Source organism: Platalea leucorodia (assembly GCF_965183815.1).
Source record: "Platalea leucorodia genome assembly, chromosome: Z".
Classification (NCBI taxonomy): Eukaryota; Metazoa; Chordata; class Aves; order Pelecaniformes; family Threskiornithidae; genus Platalea; species Platalea leucorodia.
Genome location: NC_138858.1, coordinates 5,587,139 through 5,607,294, shown reverse-complemented (window position 1 = coordinate 5,607,294; position 20,156 = coordinate 5,587,139). Strand labels below are relative to the sequence as shown.

The window sequence follows — 20,156 nt, the reverse complement described above, 5'->3', positions numbered from 1 at the left end:
GAGAGGAGGGGTCGGGAGGACAGAGGGGAGCGCTGCCTATGGGGGGGCGATGGCAGCTACAGGGACAAAGGAGGTCTGTGGGGGGAGACTGCAACAGCAGTGTTTGTGTGTGTGTGTGTGTGTCTGTGTGTGTCTTTTTTTTCTTCTTTTTCCTGCTGGATATTTCAAACATTCATTCCTTGCAGAGCATTATCATATAGAAGCAAGTCCTCTCTGTTGGACAGCGAGAGGCAGCCTGTTGTCTCTTGAATCTTCTTTGGTACTGCCTGGAAGAGACAGGTACATGAGCGAATGGAAGTTATAAGCAGGCATGCTGCATCAGGGCTGGTAAACACATTTTAAACAGTGAGGGTGACACGATTGCTTGAGCAAAACTCGTCATAGGCTCTGTCCCTCTCCTGATGTCTCCAGGCAAGGTTGCGTGACCTTCTGAAGGATTCATCATGCCAGGCAATTTCTGAGCGTGATTCAGAGTGTAGATGGGCAAAATTGTGTGGTCAGCTTGGATAACCCAGATGCAAGGTCAGATAAATTGTTCTGTCTGCAGCAGACCTGGGATGAACAGATCTCTCTCTGAATGGCTTGTTCCTATGCCTTCTCCGTCCCCACAGTTTCAGGATACCACTCCTCCGGCTCTCTCTGTTTAGCTGTTCATCCAAGAGATCTCTAGCCCTGTTGGAGAACAGATGTGGGTTAGGACCCACTCAGATGACAAGGCAGCCAGCAAAACTGGGCTGGCAGCAATCCCTGTCCAGAAGAGCCAGCTGGATGTGGATTGGTAGCAGTAACTCCTTCCTCATATCTGATTCAGCCAAAAATGTTTGTCTGTCCATCCTCTCAGGTCTCTGCTGGCCTTAAGAGCTATGGATCTGTGAATTACTCTGAATTTGCTAAAGGGTCTGCATAGCATCATATTTACCCCAGGTAGACAGCCACAGGGTATTTCTCTGAATGTCCTTCCAAAGTCAATGACTATAAGCCAGGTTTCTTGAATCCTATCTGAAAGAGAATTGCAGTCTCGTGCTCATGAAGCAGCTTCTTGCAGCCTTTCTATGGATGAACCTTGCTCTGGTTGTGTCACCATTTTCTTGTGCTCCTTTGACAAGTTTCTAAATTTTTTGAAACTTTAAGGGTTCCCTATTGTACATATCTAGTGTGACCAAATCTTACCCAGAGCTTGAACTGGTAGGGCCAAATAAAGTACTGTGGGGTAAAACTGTGTCGGCTCAGAGCCTGCACCCATAAAGCTGATTTTTTCAGCTGTTGCTGAAAAACTTGCTGCTCATGTGAGAAAGGATTTCAGATTTCAGCAAGCTCACTTTACCAACATAACACATAACTATGCAACAGCAGATGAGACCTCCCAGTATGAATAGTTGAAACTTACTAAATAGGCCTGGGGAACTCACCTGGGTTATGCTGATTTTTCAGTACAGAAGAAAGTCTAAGCATATTCTCTCTGCCATCACACTACTTTTGCACAATAACAATGGCATTCACTCATGCCGGTGCAATACGTATATTTCTTAAATGATAAGTCTTTGGTAAATGCACTGACTAATTTACTCACTGAAAGTCCTGATTACCTGGAAGCTGATTTTGGCCAGATCTCAAGCTGAAGTTTGATCTGCTGTGATATATTTTATCACCTTTATGTTCATCACATTGTCTGCTCTCTTTTGGTCTAAAAAGTGCTCCGATCATCTGCTACCAAGGCTTGCCTGCAAGTTTCATGTTGTCTTTCCAGTGACTACTACAACACTGTTTAAGGTAGACATTTTCTCCTTCTGAGATTTTAGTAAGTAGAAGACTCAAGAGTATGCTTGATCCATTTGTTATAATTGTTGTCCTTGTCACCCACTTACTGTAACTAAAAATATTTCTGTTTCTACAAATCGTAGTTAAATTGGCCTGATGGAAGTATTCTTCTTCCCACCTCAAGAAACAACTAAACAGAAAGGTATCCCTAGAGCAGTTTAAAATATAACATTTTGATTGTTCACATAGAACAAACATTGGTTTAATTCTTTTCTGGGTAAGTTGTTCTAACCCCTAAGCTAAGCCTGGAGGAGCTAAGCTTAGAATAGAATAGAATAGAATAGAATAGAATAGAATAGAATAGAATAGAATAGAATAGAATAGAATAGAATAATAGAATAGAATAGAATAGAATAGAATAGAATAGAATAGAATAGAATAATAGAATAGAATAGAATAGAATAGAATAGAACAGAATAAGAATAGAATAGAATAAGAATAAGAATAAGAATAAGAATAGAATAGAATAGAATAGAATAGAATAGAATAGAATAGAATAGAATAGAATAGAATAGAATATTATATTATATTTCAGTTGGAAGGGATCAGCACCTCCCTCTCCACTTCCCCTCCTCAGGAAGCTGTAGAGAGCAGTCCCTCAGCCTCCTTTTCTCCAAACTAGATAAGCCAAAAGTCTTTAGCTGGTCCTCATAGGACATGCCTTCCAGCCCTTTCACCAGCTTTGTTGCCTTCCTCTGGACACATTCAAGGACCTTCACATCCTTCTTAAATTGGGGGGCCCAGAACTGCACACGGTATTCAAGGTGAGGCCACATTAACACTGAATATGGTGGGATAATCACCTTTTTTAATTGTCTGGTTATGCTGTGTTTGATGCAAAAGGAAACACGAACAAACACGGTTCACACCTGGAATAATCATTATCATCATTTTGTACTGGGTTGCAGTGGCTTAAAAAGAAGTAGTGGAAGGCAATAGTTAAATTTTGACTGCACTAAGCCTATGTTGAAGCTTTCATAAGTGTATTAATTCAGTTATTTATTTTATTTATTTTCAGCATAATAACCCTTGCTTGGTACAAAAGGTCCAATTAAGCATTCAAATTAGTTCAGTTTTGTACAAATGAAATGCAGCTAAGCTGCAAGATACAAAATCTGAACTCTAAAAAAGTCCCCAGCTGTGGTGCTATTGGGAATTTTGGGGTTCCAGACAAGCCAGACATTGGCCACATGTCAATAGATAATGTTTAAAAAGGCCAAAAATGCACTGCCTTCACTTTCATAAAGGTTATGAAAACTGTTCTGTCAGATTTTTCAAATTTTGTTATTTTTGTGGGTAAAATCAGGTTGGTGAGGGACAATTTGTATTTGAACATGGAGACTTGCCCATAGAGTTTATTAATTCAGAATCTCTCCTTGGTGTTGTGCTTGCCAGTCTGCATAGAGGTAGGACTCCAAGACTGGTTCCTCCTGCTGTCACACTCCCAATGAGCAGGATTTTAAAATTTGGTTTTGCTTCTGTTTTGAATGGACATGAGAAAAAGTTTGCTCCCTCACTATTGGAGCTGTTCAAGTAGAAAGTTGGGAAGCATCTTGTGACTTGCACAGCTGTGCTGTACCACCTGCTGCAGACCTGGGAGAAGATTTCAACCTACAGGCTTTCTGGAGCTTTCATACTTGGCTTTATATTCATTTCAATATTATAGATAAAAATAAGTTGGAAAATAGAGGCGAGCATTCAGAAACGGCAACTTAGCTTTAAAGAATCACTTATATTAGCCATCTGATTTCAAAGTTTTAATGCACCTAGGACATATAGTGTTTTTCACAGGTAACACTTGGAGGGCTGGTCTGTATAGATGAGTATACATTTTGTGCCAGGACAAAACTCCATGTTTTATGAATGTAATACAACAATAGTAAGTCATATAATATTTAGGTTAAACACAGTTCTGTGAATTAGGATGCCTTTAAAGATAATTTCTTCACATTCTCACATAACTGCACTCTAGAAACATTTTTCTGAATCTGAATTCTCTCAGTACCAGGAGGCACACAAGGCGCGAACATCGTTCCTCCACTTCGATCGGTCCGTGGCTGCGTGCTCTGGAGTCAAGGGCCACAGCGCAGTCTTCTGTTGGTTTCCCCCTCAAGACATGACCGATCCAGCTCCATCTCCTCCTCCTCACTTCGTTACTGATTTTCTCCATCCCCGCCATTTCTGATGCTTGTCGTTTCCGCAACTTTTTATTTTTTTTCCGGGAGGAGGTAGTTGGCCTCCTGCCCAACCCCCATGACTTGGAGGGCCAGTGGTTTTTCTGTCAGGGTGGCCTTCCCTCAGGCTGCGTTGATTCGCGGCACCTTCTTCAATTTTATCCGGTGCACCCTCCAGAGAGGGATCCCCTATCCACCACCCAGGGGACGCGCCTTCTGGCCGTGCAGCCCCAGCCGAAGGAAAAACATTTTTACCTTAGTATAATTGTATCCATGTAGTAAAAGCAGTGCAACTTCTGCATGGTGACTAATCTATGTAAGTTTAAGGCAAGGATGACCAGTTGGTGTCCCAAGGCTGTGTTAGGTTGCAGTGTGTTGTTGATCTGGTGCCAAAGCATTCTGGATGGTCAGTGAGTCAATCCACCAAGTATACTGGTGTGTGTGTGTAAGGGAGTATAGATCCAAAGTGTATCTGCCTAAGATTTGCAAGTTCATTATAGCTCTATGCATGCCTACCTGGGAATAAAAGTGCTCCCTAGCATAGAAAAGTTGGTCGCTCCTTCAGAGTATTGACTCAACGTACCTCCTCTGTCCAGAGAGGTGGAAGAATACTGGTCCTTGAGCAGAGGTGAGTGTTTCCAAACCAGAATGGTACTGTAATCATAAATGAGGGTGTACATTAATTTTTCCTCCATGTTTTCATATGGGCTGGTTTTGTCTCACAAAGTCAGTATCCAGCTCTATCTAAATAAATGCATATTACATTATGGCCCACTCCCAGAATGCATCAAATCATATACACATCCCTGCTGGCTCTTTTTCTGATGATGGTTAACTCAGTGACTGAGCCCCAACCCAGCTCTTACTGGTATTGAGCTTGGATATAGGTACTCAGCATGAAGAACAAGCTGGCTTCTTTAACCATCCAGGAGGTTGACCTGCCTGCCCAGAGACTGGGGTTGACAGTGCCCTTTATCAAGCTCCGATTACAACAGCACTGGCAAAGCCACCGTTGTGTTCGGCACTTGTTGGTTTCTGATTTGCTACACAGTGCTGTACACTGAAATGAAAAACATCTGTTCGACTCACGCTCTGTTTAGACTGGTTACAAAAATGCATGATATTATGCAACCCAGACCTGTGATCCTATTTCTCCCTCTTCTGAAGCATTTCATATTTTGCCTTTAATCACATTGGACAGACAGCTGGACAGCTTCCAGGTGCCGTTTCTCAGATGGCGAGCCTTGTTGCTTGACCCTTCAGCACAGGTCAGCCTGCCACGACCTCATTGTTTTGCAAGAACGCCTTGTGTCCTTTTTGCTTCCCTACCCGTGAAGCCGAGCAGCACTAGCTTGTGCCAAAAGACCAGCTGTGGAAGATGGTGAAGTTCTTCCTGAAGCACAACGAACTGTTTCAGGCAGTGTGTTTAACTCGCTTACTCCTTGGGCTTTTCCCATCTGACAGTGCAGGCTTTCCAGCAGGCAGGGCAGAGCTGATAACCCTCATCCTTCAGCTCCAGGCAAGTCTGCCTGTCCCATGACACTTGCAGGAGATGATCCACCTGGGGGAAGCAGTACGATGCATCGTGGCAGAAGTTCAGCCCAGGAGTTCTGATGGCTTTGCTCTTATCATCCTCTTTGGTGTGCTTTTGGTAAATCACTCAAACATGCGTTTTGCCAGGCTGCCTTTTCAACTCCAAAGTGAGCAAGTTTTCCAAGTGGAGCGATTGCGAAAAGCTCAACAATGGAAAGTGGCAGTGCTGCCCACTGGCTTTCCACCAGGCTCACAGCAGTTGAAAATCAAGTTTAGAAGCTCAAGCTCTGTAAGTTCAGCTTTTAATTAAAATACATAATTTAATGTTAGAGACCTCATTCTCTGAGAAGGGTACCATTATAAATGCCCGCATCCGACCTGGATTGCTGAAATTGGCATATTGCCTCTATTACGTTAGAGATAGCAAACCCAAACTGACTTATCATTGTAACCGTTTGCCAAGCAGACAGAGGCACTGTCTTCATTCCAGATGTAAAAAAAATGAACGAACACTCATTGGAGTTGACTTATTTTATATATAGACTGGTGCAACAGCACAGCGTGACCGTGGGAAGAGCTGTTGAATGCGAGCCTCCACACTGTCACATCAAATCATGCAAGGCTGTCTGCAAAAAGCTGGATGGGGACAGTGCTCAATGGGCTGTCCATCTCTGGAGGCTCCCCCAAATTACTGCCACAGCCTACAGATTAGATGGTATCTGATTAGAATTCCTTATTCTTTATGTATGTGTATGTTTCTATGTTTATGCACATATAAACAGCACTTAATATACAGAAGAGAGGTTAATTAAAAAAAAAAAAATAAATATTGCCTGTTATCTCAGGAGCAGTTTTTTTTCCACTACTCAGGTCATGCCTCCTTTATAAGGATTTCCTTTTTATCCTGTGGTAGACTTTGCTATAATCCGGGGCTTCGCCAGCTGAGATGGAGGAATGGCTCCTTTAATTTACTTGGAAGGGGTCCAGTCTTTGGAGTCTGGATAGCTCTGGTTCATATCTTAATGATTTTCATGCCTTCACATGAATTTTTAAAGCGGGAAATACCCTGGTGAGCCCCTGGATCTTTCTCTCTTGTCTGGCAGCTTCCCTGCTCCATTGAGGCAGCCAAGGAAACTTCATACTCCAAGCCATGAGGACCTCCTCTTCCATTTGGGAGAGGAGCCTGGGTTCTAGCTCAGAGGTGTATGTATGTACGTGCATGCACATGAGCAGGCATACACCACTTGATTCACTGTTTCTCTCATCCCCCTTTCACCTATTAGTGTCCTTTGAAGGATCAGGTTACCTTGCCAGTGGAAATATATGAGCGCGCTGTGTGATATAGCATAACTGCAACAGCAGATCATATAATTTTCCCCTGAAGGCTTGTTGCAGACTATGTCGAGTCATTTGTATTTATGACAGCTTGGGGGTGATTTAGTGCGACCTCACTTTGATAAAAGCCATTTAGAGCTCATAAATATGGGTGACACACTGCCTTCTCGGCTGGGATTTTAAACGGAGAGCTGCATTTGCATTCCCATTGAGCTTTTATTGTTTGGGGGGTAAGAAAGGGAAGGAGCAAGAGAAAACAGGAAATGGAAGGAGTGTGAGAAATGCAAAAGGGCCCTTGAGAAAAGAAGGATGCTGCTGTGCTTAGAGCATCTCTAGCTCGAAACACCCGTGATGCCACCTCCTCTCCACATCTCCTGGGCATGAGGCGAGGTGAAGCTCCGCTCACCCCAAGCAGGTCAGCCGGTGGGAGAAGCAGATTCTCCAGATCGGGGAGAATACGAATTTAGCACTGAGTTTCCACAAAAATAATAAAAAAGGCTTCTATATGCCAGCAGGTTTTCTTTTAGCTTGGGTCTTACTGCTGTGTGCTGTACTTTTTACTTAATTTCAAGGAGACATTTCCTGAGTATATTTATATTCTGTAACTAGATTTATAAGGAGGTAGACAATTTATGGCCAACAATAAAAGATAGTTAAGCCTAGCATAGAGTTGTCAGATTTTATGCACTAGGCTTAAACTGATCATTGATGGAAGCAAGTAGGAAGATTGTTCTTGGAAAATTATAATTTTTTCATAATTTGTAATGCCCAAAGGAACCTAAGCATCACAGCCCATTGAATTTCACACAGAGATGAATATCTTTATTTTATAAATGAGGATTCAAACGATGAAGTGTTTCTCATCTTTGTAGTCACTAACAGAAGCAGGACCTGAGCCTAGGTAGGTGTCTTGACCATCAGGTCACCAATCAATCCACTCCCTGCAGCCTTGGCTTCCCATGTTCTCTGATTTTCCTTTCTCTTACGCAACCAGTGCGGATCTTGGTGGCTGGGAAACTTATCTAACACATTCACATCTTTAATGGCATAATTTTTTATTGCAGGGAGGTGAGGACCAGGATACTTGGTTTTGTGCGTAAAGCTGTCCTGCTCACAGGCTTGATGTTCAGGGTTCGATGTTCAGGGCTGTGGGATACCAAATAAAACTAACCAAGCAAAGACTTTTTAACAACATCTGCCTATAGCACTAATATAGGTCTTTTTCAAAATTCTTCATGTGTAATAGCTTTAGATCATGATTTAAAAACTTGAACAACGTCACTCGTGAAAGTTACCTCTGAAATCTGCAGAGCAAACACCTTTTAGCATATACATGTATGTTTGAAATACAGCAAAAAGATTTAAGCTGATCAGTTTTTAAGCCCTTTTAAAGCTTTTTGGAATATTCTTTATTAAATATAGTGATTTTATTGAACATTATTATTAATTTTTGAGATCTAACAAGATAAATATATCATAAAGGCAAAATAAATCTTACCTGCCCTTCAAATCATTCCTACAGTGAGATATATCATTAGAACTCTGTACTCAATTATTTAATTTTATACCTAAACTAATCAATTAACCAGTTTTCCATTATTATTGTTCTTTGGGTTGGATAGTGTTTATATGTTGCGCTGTCAGTTAAGTTTGATGTTTGCAGCGGTAAAACCAATGATTTCTTTAAACTATTTTATTACTAAAAATCATTCATGTCACAACCTGATTGGGCTTTATAGACACTTAAAGAGTTTTCAGAATAGCATTGTGCATGGGAGTGGACCAGCACTACCCAGGCATGGATTCAGAGAGGGGGTTGAACACAGAGAAAGGCTCTGAAGCTGCAGCCCAGGTCTTCTGCATTAACCTCAGCTGGTTCATGCACACCACGTGGCACTGCCACATGGCTGTCCCCCTCTGTGTTTACATCGGGGCTCCCACCTAATACCTAGGCAACTGAATTCAGAGGAGTTAAAAGGCAGTGTACTTTTCATTAAGCAAATGAAAAGAAAATCACAGTCCCTGCCCCGAAGATTGTACACTGTAATCAATGGCAGCATTAATGGGAAACTTCACTGCACTCGGAGGAACAGTAAAACATGCATGATGGGGCCCCAAAGACGCGACAACCAGTAAACTACTTACTCTGCTTCAGCTTCATTAGCCATTAGAGCAGGATAATGGCACTTACCTTACCCCAGCAGAGATTAGTTAGTCATTGCTAGCACAAAGTTATGGAGGAAAAAAAGAAAAAAAAAAAAAAAAAAAAAAAAGAAACATCCCTCCAGTTCTTGCCTTAGTAAGGTCAGCGTGGGTCTCGTCGCCGTCCTGGTTCTGGAGTACAGGGATGCTTATGCATGGGCTCTTGACTTGAGAAAGAGCAGCAATGTTGGGTGCATGCAGACTCTGGGCTGCTCCAGCCCACGCTTCCCAGCATGAGGGGAAGGAATTAATTTGCCAGCCTGGTCTTTCACGTTTGGGGTTCAAGTGTCGTTTAGCTCCCAAGCAAGTGTGTTCAGAGATCGCTGTCAGCTGCCCTGCAGACATTTATCTGTTCTGCCAAAAGCCCCGTGCGGCTGAAACCTTGCTCAGCAATCTGCCCTGCAGAACTTGTCCAAGGCTGACAAAACAGAGGCGTGGAGCAGAACTGACACCGCCGTGCGGGGAGGCTTGTGCAACACCTGTCTGCACCGTGCCTGGCACAAGCCAATGCCATTTATCTTTATAAGCATTTTTATTAAAAGTAGGTCCTAGAGCAAACAGACTTTGCAGTTCAGCTTTTTTCATTAAATGGGCTGATTCTGTCTCTGCTGACTCAAAAAGCCAATCAACAAGACCTCAGAATCTTTGATGCATTTTTCTGCTTAGCTGTTCTCTAAAGGCTCAATTTTCTCTCCTGTCGTGCTTTAGAGAGGGGGAAAATGCACAGCCTAGTCCCCAAGTTATAATACAATTATTTGGTGCAAGGGAATTTTTTTTTTTTCACTTGAATAAATTAGTTGTTAATTAAAGCTTTTTGATGTAGTGTGAAAGGAGTTATATTTGATACCAACATCTGTATGCTGTTTGATTTATAGTCCTTTGGGGTGTTGTTGGTTACAGCAATCCATTTCTCCCCCTCCCCCCCACGAAACACACACATACACACACACACACACACACTCTCTCATTTCAAAGACCATTAATAGGTACTGTTTTCAATTCGAAGGAGACTATTTTTGTTGTTGTTTTCACTTTTCTATATATCACTTGCAAACAGAAAAGCAGCATTTCACCACCTAAGCTGTTTCCCCCAGGGTAAAGTCTTGTACCAGTGGCAGTGAAGACGTTTGTGACACTGCCAGGGTAAAGGCTCCGCTTTGGGCTGACGGGTTGATCCTGAACATGGTTCTCTATCTTAGTGTGTTTCATCTGCAAGTAGTAGGCATGGGCAGAGGATTTCCTCTATTTTCCACCTTAAGCAGGTTAAATTGCTGCTGTGAGAACTGAGACAAACTTCCAGGTAATGAATAAGGTGTTTGGAAACTATATGTGATGCATTTGGATTAAAATATCACTGTAGTCTTCAGTCTGGGCAGAATTAGGTACCTGGGCAATTTTGGGGGCCTTGGGTTTGATTTCTAGCTGGAAAATTGGAGAATGCAATGGAAAACAGTGGAAGAGGGGGTTGGATTATGTACAATTCTTCTAATCCTCTCTGAAGAGTAGATCAAATTTGATGTACATTTGGTGCTCTTACTTAATTGATTATTTTGCCTGTGTCTAGTTTCTCAGAAGTTACTCAACTCTCAGCTGCTTAACTATGATTCTTTCTCACCAGGCCAGGGACCGTATGTTGGGGGTATTTCCAGAAGGACAAGGAATCCCAAAGGGCTGTCCTGTAATGCCCTCTCTCCCCTTTCTCACCATTGAGGATGAGAGTGGCCTTGGAAGAGCACTGGTGGCTTTTGGCTATTGAACGTGGCAGTCACGCACAAGTTAAGGAGGAGTTTTTCCATATGTGATGCTATTTTCAGTCAATTCCCAGCACAGTGTTCATTAACTGTAATGGAAGTGGTTGAGCAGAAAGTGTGTTTCTTCACAGTGGTTTGCAGTTGGGCTTCTGTGCCTTGGGAAATGGCAGTGGGACTTCCCAGTCTTGTGGACTAAAACGCAGGGCACATTTTAGAGATGATCCAAGCTCAGCTGAGCAAAGTAATAAGATCAGCTTCCCATGCAGAGAAGAGAGAAAGCCCTGCTTCTCCAAGAATCTTTATCCCAGGCAAGGCTGTCCTACTGCTGCCATTTAATTTGTTTTAATCCGATACGGGGGGAAAAATGGGTCTTAATTAATTGCCTTCTACTCCAGGCTCAAGAGGAAAACCCACTTCGGAACAAATTAATGCAATCAAAATCTGCAGGTTGTGAGGCTGCTGGCAGAGTTCCCTGTTTGTGAGTAAATGAGTGCAGGTTTCCAGCTCTCAAGGATGGGAGAGGCATTTCTGAAAGATGGTAGCTGGAGTTGTGGGCTTTTGGCAAACACGAAGAGCTGGAAAGTAGGGTGGCTTCCTCCTGTTCCCTGCTTCCCTCCAGGGTGCACGACTGTCACTGTGGCCTCAAATCCTTTCCATAACTGTTGAGTCTGAGTCAGAGTTTAAGGAACTGGATGATGGTGGAGACCAGCCCTGCTGGAGATGGGTGTCTGGAGAGGAGCAGAGATGCCTATGGCATGTCACAATGTTCTCTCTCTGCTCTCACTGCAACTGTGTTTCATCTTTTCCTTGCTATCTATCTATCTATCTATCTATTCGATAACTAGCATTATTTTTCCCTTCCTGCTACCTCTGCAGTAGTGATGGGGGCAGCAATGCCTACCTCCTTACCCAATTTCTGGAGTCCAACATGTATTACATTATTAGTAATACTTTTCTGGTATGCATACGTGGTGCTTTGCTTTGTACAGTTGCACATTGTGGACTTGCCAGGAGGGGTTCTAGGCCACTGAGATTGTCAGAAGGCTTGGGGAATGCCCGTACATCTTGGTGTGATGGTAAATACCTTCGAGTTTTAGTATTACATTGCTTGCTCCAATGACCTATTCTGGGAAAGGCTTATTTATCTAAGGATCAGTTTAATATTCTAGTTCTCAGGGCTGTAGAAAATATTTTTTCTGCATTGCTGAGGGACTTTCTATTTGTTCTATAACGTTTTGTTTTAGTGGGACCTACAGAAACACAATATTTCAAGCTTCATAAATGAATTTGATAGCAGCGCACAAAAAGAGAAAGATTGTTCATGAGCAGTTTGATTTATATTCCTTTGACAGTTATTTTGCAACTTTTGTCTCTTTTCTACTTTGCCTAGTTGGGTTTAGTTGAAGAGGGAATAAAAAGTGGTTATTAAATGAGGAAACTGATATTTTGCATATATATGGAAAAAAACACGTATTTTGAGTTGTGTGCATGTCGTCTGCTCGCTGGAAACCACAGTGGTTATCTTAGGGATGTCTCAGTATGCCTCATTTCTGCTTTTACTAATTGAGGACTTTGAACCAAGAATATCTGGCTTTACGTTAATAAAAAGCAGTATGTGCTCATGAACTGGAACAACATCTCTGCTAAGCATCCAGAAAAGCTATACAGAGCTTCTCTTTGCATGACACACTCTTGTGATGCTTCATACAAGTTCCCAGCAAGGTGCTATATTCTTCTGAGCTAGCTGAAGAGGTGATACTATTCTAGTGTTGCTACTATGCAGCCATCCTAAAATATTGGCTTCTGAATTATTCAGGCATTTAGAGAGAAAGGAGAGAATAAAAAACATGTATTAGCTGTGCATGTTTCTGCAGGTATATGAAGCCATCAAAAGTTACAGGTGGAAAAATGAAAAATAGAGTGAGAGAAGTGAAGGAAACACAAGAAGGCAGAGTACTAATATCAGCAACGAAGACAGTGAACCCATTAGCACAAGGCAAATGCACGAGAGAACCTAGCAATTAAGGGCCACTAAAGGGGCTGGTGAAAAATTGTTGGTGTGGTGGGGTAAGTGACAGGGGAGGTCAAGGAGAAAGACGGGGAGGAGCAAACAGGGATGGGGACGGAGAAACCACGCGGTAAGAACTGGGCTAAACTGTGCGCAGTCGTGTTTGCACAAAGCTGTTAGATGGACTTACTTGAGGACAAACATCTAGGGTCTGCGTTATTTCTCCTACTTCTGAATAAGTAGCAGATACAGTTAGAAGGGTGTGTGTGACAGGGTGGCAGCAGTGACTCCTGTATTTGAGTTATTTAACATGCTCCACTGTAATATGATTTCACAAAGTTTTGGAGACTACCTTGTTTTCTCATCTGCAAAGACCAGCGGTTTTATATTTTTAATGTTTTCTGTTATCAAAGGTACTCGTGGCCTCTATTTTTTTTTAAAGAAGCTGTACTATCTCTATTGTTTGAAAAAGAGCCTTTGAATTTTGGCAGGGACAAAAGCTTTGCGTCCGAAAACATGCCTTTCCCTTCTCCCATGAAAATCCGCTCCATTCTGGCTGAGTTATGAGCTGTGCAAGATCGTCATTCCCCATTTCTCATTTGTGTTTCTCAGGAAAATGTTGGCAGCAGGTCAGAATAATAATTGAACACGAATCTTCTGCAGAGCCAGGCTCAGAGTGCTGCCAAAGCAAAAATAGCAAAGAGAGAAACCCTTGGGGGCTCGTGGGGCAGGTGGAGCTGGTGTCTCACCCCTTGAAATCTCCCACAAGCAGTGGTTGTAGCAAGTCTTGCCAGCCAAAGCAGTGCGTATCTCTGATGATCCTCGATGAAGGAAAGAATGGGTCCACTTTTGGACCCAACATAATTTCTCTTTTCTGTGTTCAGGCTACTGAATCAACCAGCTAAAAAATTAGGAAGTTCTGTGTTTATTCTTGTGGGTCCAGCCATGATGTGGGCTGGGGCCCGTATGTGTTAATCCTATGGTGATGTGCCTTTCCTATCCCGTGTAAGAGATTGTCTCACTCACACTGCTGGAGAGACGCCCACTCAAACAGAAATAAGTTTGTACAAATAGCTGTAAAGTTGGGAAATTTCTATTTTTTTGACGCTTGCATTCTAAACATCTTTCTTATTGCAGTGGCCAATGTAATAAACACACCAGAAGTGTGTATATCTATACATATGTATACACGTTAGATGATATACATCTGGATGGCTATGTAAGCATCACCATATGGGATGTATGCACATTTAAACTTGTATAAATTATGGTTTGCGGCGGTACAATGCAGAGCAGCAGCAGAATCTCAGCCTTTATTGAGAGGCAAATCTAGTAAAAATGCATATTTGCTGACAAACACACAAGAAAACTCCATGTTTACATACATGCACACGGTGCCGAGCGCATCAGTGACGCTCATCAAGCAAAGGTGGCTGCACACATCCACGTTTGCTCCTATACAACTGCTTTATTTCCTTTTGAATAACAAGGAGGCTCCCCCCGCCTTCCCTGGAGCTGCGGGCTCTGTTTCTGACAATGCAGAACCGCGTTGCTTGTTGGAGTGCCTGTCATTAAGCAATGCACTGATTATTCTGGCAGCTCTGCTACTCAAGTCCCCATGGACGGAGTCAGACATGGAGAGAATTGAATTTCGCCAAGGACGGGGCTAAAGGTCGTTCCATGCAGTGGACAGCTGTGTCTAGTCAAATTGAAACTATTGCTCCAAGTGTTACCAACAGAATAGCTGATAGCTCTGTTGTCAGTTCATTTACACTTGCATCCTGTTACAAATTAAACTGAAATTGTGGTGTGCCGAAGGAGCGGAAAGTCGGTTTTCTGCCAAGTGAAAATTCCTTATATCACCAATTTCCAAGTGCAGCCATTAGAGATCATTGCTAGGGTTTTTTGTGATTTCTAGTGATGAAGATTTAGGAACCTGATTTTCTGCCATGGGCAAAATTCCCATTAGCACCTGCTCTCATCTTCTAATCCCATAGGTTGAAAAGGAAATGCAAAGCTCTGGTAACTGGCCTCTTTTCTCAGCTCTGCTTACAAAGAATAACAAAAAGTGCAGAATTGTTCCTTGATTTTTCCCACTTTCCAAGTTGTTTTTTTTTTCTTTTTCTTTTTTCTTCCCCCCCCCCCTTTTTTTCCCTAATCGGGACATTTGAATTCAGACAGGAGGAAAACTATGAGATCTCTTGATTCTGCTACAAACTCTTCTGCATGGAGGTAGGGTGTAGCAGCAAGAACAGCTTAGCAGCACTGCTTATGTGCCAGTGTTCGTCTCAGCCCAGCACAGCATCTTCTCCTGAAGCTGCTCCTAAGCCATCATCAGGCCAGAAAATGCCTTGTAGGCAGAAACACAGCCTCTCCCAGGATCCTCAATGGGTCCTAGCAACTAAGCTGAAAGCTTGAGACTTGACCACATTTGGAATAAACTTGCCCAAAAACATCAATGCTAATTAGCTCATGTTATGAATGGATTAAGTGAGACACCAGCTGCAATGGGGCATTTTGATTTGGGTTGCGGCTCGGTAATTAGATGCACATAAGCTGGCTGGGGAGCTGTCAGTCAGCAAGCAGCAGTTTCCTTTGCAGTGTTAGGAAGAAGAGCTTTTCCCTGTCCCATCATCTGTTTTGCTGTGAACCTTTGGGTGATGTGCCAGTGATCAAACACAGCACTGAACATGAACTGAAATCCTCTCCTGAGCCACAGCCATGCGACTCGGTGACTTCAGAACTTCACTCCTCATGCAGCTGAGCAATGCTATTCTATTTATAGTGCAAAATGCTACTCGTCTGGTAGCTCTTAATGTTAACACCATCCTGCCCTTTGATCCGTGCCAGCCTTTCCCTGTTTTCTGATCAACCATCGGCGCTTGGAATGGAGTTTGGGGGAAACTGCGTTTGATGCTGTCGTGAAATTATCCAGAACAACACTGATTTTAAAAAAGTATACAAAATAGAAATTATATATGAGTGAATGTCTGTGACTCTGGTGACATGGGCATCTGTGGTATTCTTACCTACAGCTGGGCTAGTTGTCCTGGGCTCCCTTTCTAGCCAATGGAGAGAAATAGGTAACTACAGTGAGATCCACCTATTTCAGACATCATCTGTGTTAAGGGGAAAGGAATCACTATAGAGAGTACCTGGAGATTTGTTTGGATGAAGTTGTCTGGGTTTTAGACCTCTATTTTTAATAGATGAGTCAGGAGGTAAATCCTGCTTTTCCTCCCAAATCTGGAGCTTGCATGAGCATAAACTAACCAGACAGCAACTTTCTTTAATATGAGGAAAGCCAGAAAGTAAAAAGGCAACTTGACTGCTCCTGACATAGAGCCTTTATCAGCTCAATAAATAAAGGGCATATGCATGTAATGGCTGACTGCATCTCAGATTGCAATACCAATGCTTTAAAAGCCTGCTGATAGAGCATCTGCTTATTTCATTACTCCTCCAATATCTTTGCAGGTAAGTCATGCATTATACAGTACGATGGTACTACCAATGCATGACCGGAGGGGACAGTCTGTAAAAATTCTGGATGGTCCATTGCTTTCCCTTACCTTCCAGGAGTGAGAAACATAAGGAATGGTATATTCAGATAATAGGCAGAATTTGCAAAATAAAAACCTATTTGCAATGTAGGATTTGCATTTTTTTAAAGAAAAGAGAACAACTCTATCTTGTTACTATGTGAGCTGGCTGCATTTACAGCAGAACAAAGATCATTTTTAGTAAACTCCTGCTCAAAAAACATACTGAGGGTCTCAGTATTAGTCAGGTGAAAAAGGAAGCATCATGCTTTACTGGAAAACAGATACGGTGGTGAGTTACAAGAGATTATGGTGAGCCTTGACATTATACCAGCATTTTGAGGAGCCCAAGTACAAACTCAGCCTGGCCCTGACCAGAGACTAGCATGTCTTGTGTTATCATCAGTAGTGTGGCAGAGGTAGTTCACAGTAGTCCCATTGAATTAAAGTTTCCCTTTAGGAGCACAATTTGGCCCAAAGTTTGTAAAATACAGCTCATGGAAGAAGGAGAGCAAACTATTTCCCCACATGGGTTTTTCAATAGGCAGGTTCATGTTAACCTCTTCCTGTGTCCTGCTGACATGCGTCACAAATGCTTCCTTTGGCTGTTGTTAACTAAAAAACCTGGATCTCAATGCTTTGGGTTTTTAAGCAGTGTTTGCACTCAGTAAGAGCTGATTTTCTCAGGCACAAACTCCTGCTCACCTGCATGGCATTGACTTGACTCAGTGTCCATAATTCACCATCCTCAAGCCCCCAGACTTGTAGACCTGAGGATGTCCACTAGATATCCTTGCAATTCTCCTTCTTTCCCTGGCCCTGTGCTTTTGAGCCAATGTCCTGTAGCAACATGAGCTTGCTGTGTTTCTTTGGGTACCTACTGAGCTTGTTTATAGAAGACCCAATCCAAAAGCTGTTTTGTCACTGAAGAAAGAGGCCTGAAGAGGTAATCCATAGTGCTACATAATAGTGGTGGTTCAACATTGGGCAATAAGACATATTGGCCAATCTACATATATACTCGTATCTTTTGTAGGTCTTTTTTTGGTCAAAGACAGCAAAAGCTGTTAACCATAGGGCTGCTTATGTGAAATGAGTTTCTGGGCCTCTGTCCAGTTGTTCATAACCTCATCCATTTGATACACACACAAATAATTTTTAAAAACTGCTTCTGGATCCAGCAGATGTAACAGGGATGAATATGATAAAGAGAGCCATGGAAGTGGCTTTCAATTCTGGACTACATAAGGAGGTAGGCAGCAGAAGAGTTTTAGCTTTATAGGCTTCCTAATTAGCATCCATAGCTGAGGAAATACCGTAAGACATTTTCCACAAGTATTCATTAGCTGTTGGGTTTTTATAAGCTTGGTTAGACTTTGTACACTTTCTCCCACCATCCTGTCATGTTTGCTCTTGACAAATATTCCAGCAAACATGTTTGTGAGCAGGAGTGTTTGTGGAGGCTGCAAATACTGGAGAATATTCCTGAATAGTGCCTTTAACATTCCCACTGGAAACCTGCTTCTAGGGATTGTAATGTCCCTCTGTTCGGGACACAAACATCACCATGTCGTACAGACATTTAGCAGCTCATGAGCTGGGAAGAGATCAAGAAGAGTTTTTAGAAAAGTATTTCAAATACGTACTTTTAGGCAAACAACAATCTGCTAATAGTTCACAAATCAACACGCTGAATATGTCAAAAGCCTGTCTCTTGTGTAGTGCCCCATATCTGGGATTTAAGGTCACCAACAAATTTCAAAAGCAAAACTAAATATTTTATTTGCTCTCCTCAATTTCAATCTGTGGAAGAAAAGATATACTTAAGAAAAAAAAAAAAAATCTGGTCTATTTAGAATAGCTTCCATAACATTGTTTCTTATTGACCGATCTCTAAATAAGAGACTCTTGCTCTTGACTCTCGCTTAGATGAATGATTTCTAAGGCTTTTCTTCTTGTGACAGCGATGAATTGGTTGATGTTTGTATTAAGCTTTCCTAAGTGCACTATTAAATGGGCAAAACTTCAACACTAAACAGGCTGACTGGCTCAGTGATAAATTGAAAAGAGGGGGAGGTGTGTATTTTTAGACAGAAGAATCATCACTGAAATTGTCTGATTGCCATGCATTTGCAGAAGGGCTACGTGGAAAAATGCTTCAAATAGGTACCAGACATTAGCTGCTCTTAAATCAATGAGACTGTGCTTTGGAAAAAAAAAATACTCATCTCGTCAATGCCTGTCCTGTCCTAAGGCTTGCCTAGGATCTAAACATTCCTGATAGTGTTGGAAGCAAAATCTTTAGGCTTTCTTTAAAAATCCTTTAAGTTCCTCCTGTCATCATGACTCGCAAGCAGGCTTGAATATTTTACCTTTCCTCTACATGAGAAAAAGATCAGGGCAATTAAAGATGCAAAGAAAAGGAAAGGAACCCTCCCAGACCTTTGTATTATTTTGTCCAGGGTTGGTCTTATTATTAAAAACCAAGTAAGGACAACTGAATTCCCAATTTTCTCTCCTGTTTGCAATGTCAGAGGATCATGTTTGTGAGTAATTGTTCCAGGTGAGGACGCACAGCATATTCATGGTGTTTCTGTTCATCAGTAAGCAGGACTTAAAGTCTCTCTATGGGTAGATGTTTTCAGCCTGTCAGACATCAGGGCACACTGGCATTCCTGAGAAATAATTGTAAGGTTCAGAAGTTGCCAGGAACAACACCACATCCATTGAACGCTTTGTGTTATTGAGCTGAAGGTGAGGTTCAGGGTCTAGAGTGGCTTCCCAGCTCCGTCACTGGCTGGATCCCACCCTCGGCAAACCTGCACCTTTTCTCTGAGCTGTGCAAATGAGATAGTAGTATCTGTCTCACAGGGGGTGTTAAGAAGCTTAATTCATTACTGTTTACAAAGTGTTTCTAGATCCTCAGATGGAAGGCTCTATAAACGGTCCAAGTATTACTAATTACCAGCTTACACTGAATTGTAAAGTGAAAATAAGGATGGCTGGAGGAAAGAGGAGGTGAATTTTCTGATGACCTGCATCGGCCTAGTGGCTTTAAGTTAAACAGTTTAGCAGTTTGATTTCCCATTACCATCATCTTAAAAATCTTCAATCTTTTCTATTGGTGTAATATTTGACCTCCAATTTACTTTGGGGAAAACCAAGGCTCATCCAAGTCTGCGAGTTAATTTGGGTAATTATTCCTGAATGTATACCATGAGGTTGCATTGCTTTACATAGAATGAATCCTGATTTACAGAATATGACTTCAGTGGTGCTGTTTGATTTACACTAAAATATATTAAAAAAAACAATCTCGCACATCTTTACAGCTGAGGAGCACACCATGGTACTAATGTGCAAAGCATTTCATAGCATATGGATGAGGTTTTTTGGTTGTATGGTTTAGTTTCATGGGTTTTGTCCTCTTCATTCTGCCCTGGCAGGAAAAAACAGACTGGTTTATTCAGTCCTTTCCACTTTCTGAATTTCCTGCAATACCACAGCAATGTCGTGCTTGGGTACCCAGCTGACTTTTTGTTGGCATTTTGAAAGGTATTAGGAATTGGAATAAGTTGGGTAACTTGTGTTGTTTGTATTTATAAGTTGTGTTATTTACATGCATTTTTCTGCAAAGCCTAATTCTTTAGGACCAAGCTCTGTAATAGGTTTCTTCAAAAATTAATCATAGAAATGGAAAGAAACTTACTTAGGGCTCTTTTAGTCATTAAAATACACCACATTTTATTTTTTTCTCAAACCACACTGTTAAAAAAGTAGTGGATAGCCATTT

At 41.9% G+C, this 20,156-nt stretch overlaps 1 protein-coding gene across 1 annotated transcript in view; it reads left to right on the top strand.

Moving 5' to 3' along the window:
- SETBP1 (SET binding protein 1) overlaps positions 1 to 20,156 on the top strand; it is a 263,504-nt gene that overhangs the window by 90,879 nt on the left and 152,469 nt on the right. Inside the window, 2 exon segments of the mRNA XM_082335560.1 lie at positions 842 to 901; positions 904 to 924. Coding sequence (XP_082191686.1) covers positions 842 to 901; positions 904 to 924 — 81 coding nt within the window.